This window comes from Chinchilla lanigera, unplaced genomic scaffold, assembly GCF_000276665.1.
Source record: "Chinchilla lanigera isolate Chin_1 unplaced genomic scaffold, ChiLan1.0 scaffold00046, whole genome shotgun sequence".
Taxonomy (NCBI): domain Eukaryota; kingdom Metazoa; phylum Chordata; class Mammalia; order Rodentia; family Chinchillidae; genus Chinchilla; species Chinchilla lanigera.
Window position 1 is genome coordinate 4,639,223 of NW_004955447.1, and position 5,192 is coordinate 4,644,414.

At 33.4% G+C, this 5,192-nt stretch overlaps 1 protein-coding gene across 1 annotated transcript in view; it reads left to right on the forward strand.

Annotated features, from left to right (window-relative positions):
- Window positions 1-1,685: 1,685 nt before the first annotated feature.
- LOC106146286 (transmembrane protease serine 11B-like) overlaps window positions 1,686-5,192 on the forward strand; it is a 40,649-nt gene continuing 37,142 nt past the window's right edge. The window contains exons 1-2 of the mRNA XM_013518476.1: window positions 1,686-1,813; window positions 3,869-3,987. Of these exons, the coding sequence (XP_013373930.1) occupies window positions 1,686-1,813; window positions 3,869-3,987 (247 nt within the window). The remainder of the gene's footprint in view (window positions 1,814-3,868; window positions 3,988-5,192) is intronic.

Below are 5,192 nucleotides of genomic sequence, written 5' to 3' on the forward strand. Positions count from 1 at the left end.
ACTGACAGAACACAATCACTTACACATAATATTCGAAAGAATATGAAGATGGACTATCAATAACACTTATAAAAGACACACCAATATCAATAAAAGACACATCAAGTTTGCTGGATATACTCCCTACTAAAAACCAATCAGTAACATCACTATCCATTAGAAATAAACATTAGCAATTGAATATAAAAATAGTATTCATGGCTGTAAGAAAAACTAAACATAGAAGAAATGTAAAAACTATGTGACTTATACTGTGTATAATTGAAAACTGAAAAGATTTAACAGAAGATTTGAATAAATGGACAGATAAACCATTCTAATGAAAATGATAAAGTTGTTGAAATTCTCCAATCTTTTCTGTGAGATAGATGAAATTTCTATAAAAATTTCAAAATCTTTAAATATTGTCTTGGAACGTAATAAGCTGGTTCTCAGCAACATGTGGTGGACCAGAAGTTCATTAGTCAGCTTTCTGTTACTGTGGCAAGTAGCTGAGACAAGCAGTTTGGGGAGGAGAAGCGTTTGCTTTGGCTCCCACCTTGAGAGCTTTCAGTTTATGATTGGTGGGCCCCAGTGCTTCCTTCTCACTGGAAACACTCATTGGCTCTTTCTTGATTTACAGTAGTAAAGTAATTTACAGCAATTATATTTAGCATCAGTTTAAGGACAGGTAGATAGACCAGTGGGACAGACCAGAGAACTAAGAAAAATGAATAATGCTTTACATCTCTGCATCAGCAGAAAAAGGTAGAACTCTAATACAATGTATGAGAAAATTAGCTAGTAATAAGAAAGAACTTAAGAATGTTAAATATACAATTAAATTAAATTATTATTTCATGTCAGCACTATCATTAATTCTTGAGCTTCTCAAAGGTCTGAAATAAAATACTTAAACTTTAAATTGAAATATAGGAAAGTGAAGAAAGATGAATAAGAAATATCTCTCAATAATTATGCCCTGTAAAGAATATAAAGGAAATATAATATCAGTTATCTTATTAAGAATAAAAAATTGCCTATGGATAAAATCATCCCATTGATTAATAAAGTACGAAGCTATGCTTGGAGATAGGTAATTAGCAAATATGTGAACATAAAAATTACTATTTAGTATACATGAAGAATTCATGTATGTCCCTGAGGACAAAAGATCAGTAACCTAAGAGGAAAAGAAGCTAAATGTATGAGCAAGATTCTCAGAAGTGGAAACCCAAATTTCCCCCAAATATGTGAAAGAGTGATTGTTCTCACAAGTAAAGAGAGGAATGCAAATATTATCAATAATTAAATGGAATTTCATATTTTATTCTAATATAATGGTAGAAATATTATATTGAAGTGAAACCTCATGGAAAGTCATTTGTCAAAAACGTCTATCAGGTTATATCCAGTTTCATTAAGGAAGAAACCAGCATCATGAAATTGTTAAATGCAGAGTTAGGATTATCCCTCTTTACCGCAAAATTGTTTCTGGGGTGTAACTCGTGGATGACCCATCCAAACTGGGGAATTATTTATCTTCAAATAGCCAAGTCAGGGGAACTGTCTTTCCTGAATGACTTCTTTCTTGAAATCATTGAAATATGAGTCTCATTAACACTAGTCAGACAAGTTTCATCTTAATTGTTCGTTACATTTCACTCAGCCCATAAAAACCAATCAAGCAACACTGAATGTAACACATGAAAGAAGGCTCTTATTTCTGTCACCACTACCACCACACCGTCCTCATCCTCATCATCATCAGTACTACCATCGCCGCCACCATTATCCCCAGTACCACTGCAACTGCAGAGAACGTTATGGACAGGTAAATGGAATTTTGTTCTCAGTTTGTCTGAAAAACCTAATAAGTCGCCAACGTATCTGAATATCTTCTGTTTTTGTTAATTCATTGCTTTCTATAATTTAGAGTTTATTTCTGGGCTCTGTCAAGAAACATGCTATAGTCTGATGTCTAAAAGGCTTTTGAAGTCCTAGAGAAAGCTTTAAAAGTAAAAAAAGAAAATAAGAAATTAGAAAAGAATTAAATTTAGTGAGACTGTAACTACTGGAAAAGAATAGAACCATATAATTGAGTTGAAACATCAAAGAGACAAGGCATATTTTTATAATCCACCCATAAGAAAACTACCATTTTTTCTCTAATGGAATTAAAATCAAATTTTCTGATGTTAAAATGTTTTTTTAGAAATAAAACTATCTGTAACATGGTTGTTCTTCTGTCTTCTATTTCTATGCTGAAAGAAACTGTCAATGAGTCTTTGGTTGACCAGTATTGCATGTCTATATCTGTTTTCATGAGAAGCCACTTTGAAGATATCAATATGTAATACAACCACCATTGTTAATTCCCTACCACTTTGTTTGTAACTCTGTATTGTCTGTATTGTGCTTGTGATATGTTGTAAAATGTTGTATGTCTGTTAATGTTTCCCTCCTTTTATCTTTAAAATAAAAAATAAATAAATAAATAAAACTATCTGAAAACCATTTGAGTTTTTTGTAAAAAAATTTTTTTAAAAATATAGATCCTGAATTAGCAGCTGATTAACTGCAGGTGTCTTAGAAATTTCTTGGATTTCATAGTAGACTTATAATATAGGTTTTCTTCCAGACTTCTGGGAGAAAGTGGAAGTGGAAGCCATTCAACCTACTCAATTATTGTATTTTTCTGCTTCTTATTTACAACTCTCACCCTAGACTGAACACCATGTTTGGGGAAAAAAATGTTATTTTTATACAACTCAGGAAAGTTTGCATTGGAAAATACTCTTCATTGTATGGTAGAATTCAGGTGTGTCTAATTCAAATGGTTTATAAATCAAACTTTAATATATGAAAACTACATTTTCTTTTTTGTTTGTTTGTTTTTGTTTTTCTTCCGGTACCAGGAATCAAACTCATGACCTTGCGCTTGCTAGGCAGGTGCTGTGCCACTGAGCTGGAAGGGTGAAAATATTCAATCATTCACAGGGAATGTCTAATCTTACAAATTTATACCCTGATTACAAACTTTTCCTTTTGCAAGGTTTATGTAGAGTGATGCAGAACTGAGAGTTTGCGGAAACAGCTGAAGTCTGTATAGACATTTGGGATAAGACTTTTTGTATCATAGCTCTCTGTCCAAATGGCCAGTTATGTAACACTATGTATTTCAAGATATGAAGTGTAGCTACTACTGTCCAAAGTCTCTATGTCAGGTTTAAATCTGACCAAAAAAATCTAACCATAACCTTAAAATATTTGTTCTATTAGAAGCCAAGCTACTAAGTTTTCTGGTGTTTTTCATCTAATTGTCTGATTTTGGTGACAAAACAACTAACTAATTTATCCATTTATGTTATATGGTAATCTATATTTGTGGTAGAAAAATTACAAAATATAGCTTAGGAAGAAGTAAACAGAAAAGAAAAATATCTCTAATTTCATAATATGGAGATTATTGAAATTGATGTGTTTCCTGACACTTCTATTAAACCTCATAATGTTACACTATGTGTTTAATTTTATGTCTATAAGTCTGTTTATATTCATGTACATGTCATGGCTGTACTTTACAAAAACCTAAGACTGCACCTAATATTTTATGATTTGCTTAGACTAAAAGAAAAGGGCCATTCAATTTCTGTCCAGCACTATGACCACAGAAACCACGTCTACTTTGCTCACGGATGAATTCCCGACAGATGCCATAGTACTCAGATGTGATCGGTCTTATTTGGTCCTGTCTGCATGAGGCATCCCCTGTTTGAAAGTAGCCTAAGGAAGACTAATGCATGTTGTAAATCCTGTTGGAGGAGAGGGAACTAGGTAGACTTGCAGTGCCTGTCATCTGATTTGAACCATTTTTTTCCTTTCATAGGTCCACTGTGGCTTCCCAGAGAACACCTCGGCCTCTATGGATGATAATCCTTCTTTCTCTTGGAATAATGGCAGTTTTAGGAGTAACGATTGGTCTTCTTGTTCATTTTCTAGCAGTAGGTCAGTATTAACTATTTGCACTGTTAACCCATTCTACTAATGCCCTTATTTTAAAAAATTGGTAAGAAACATAGATATTAAAATTATTTGGAAAGTTTTCTCATTTGTTTAATATATTATTTAAACATCATAAAGAAAGGCCTGATGTTTCTTCTTCTTGTTTTCTGTCTTGCAAGAATTTATCTCATGACAGTATAATTACTTTCTTGTATTTTAAAAATGTGTGATAATCTTCCTATTTATTTTTTTTATTCTTTTAATGCCAGTCCTATGGGATTAGAGCATCACCCTTGTAATTTATTTAACTTTAATTTCCTCCTTCAAAATTCTATTTTCAAGTAGAGTTACACTGGCTCTAAGGACTTGAACATAATAATTTTGTGTCGCATGCACGCTTGAGACAATAATCAAGGGAAAATCAGTTTCAGAACGGTACTTTGAATCAGTATAATTTTCCAATACTACAACCAGGGTCAGAAATTTAAACACCAGGGTTTCTGTGAACCTGAGCATGATGTATGTGACTACTGACAAATTAATCTTCCTATATGTGAGTACTCAGGTTCAGTACTCTGGGTGTAACACTAAGTTAGTAAATTCTAATTATTTACTCTAGAGCATTTGATGGCAAAATTCACAGAGTAAAATCATAAAATAGAAGGGGCTTTCTCTATTGCAGTCTTATCTTTGTGATTAATGAGAAAACTCTCAAAGGGCTAAAGTACTGTGTCCGCATCACACAGCCAAGTGGAGTCATGGCTGAATGAGTTTTTTCTAGCACCATACTTGCTTTGTTTCGGATCACTTTAGGTGACATCTTAGAACTTGATATTTGACTTCACATGCACAGATTGCGATAAGGAAAAACTTATGAAGTGATAAGAAACACATTTTTATCTCAGAGTGAAATTATTTGTGAGCTCCAGCACAATAAATTATTTCAATTGAGGAGGGCCCCTGGTACTGACACTAAACCCAGGACCTTCACACTGATCCATATCCCCAGCCCTTTTTTACTTTTTAAATTTTGGGACAGAGTCTGGCTAAATAGTTAAACTACCCAGGCGGGTCTTGAACTTGTGGTCCTCTTGCCTCAGCTTCCAAGAATGTAATCCCAGGGTTACAGCCATACTGTACTACGCCAGACAATATAGCACATTTTAAAGATGGATCAAAAGCACAGTTGCTAAACAAGATGGGAGAAA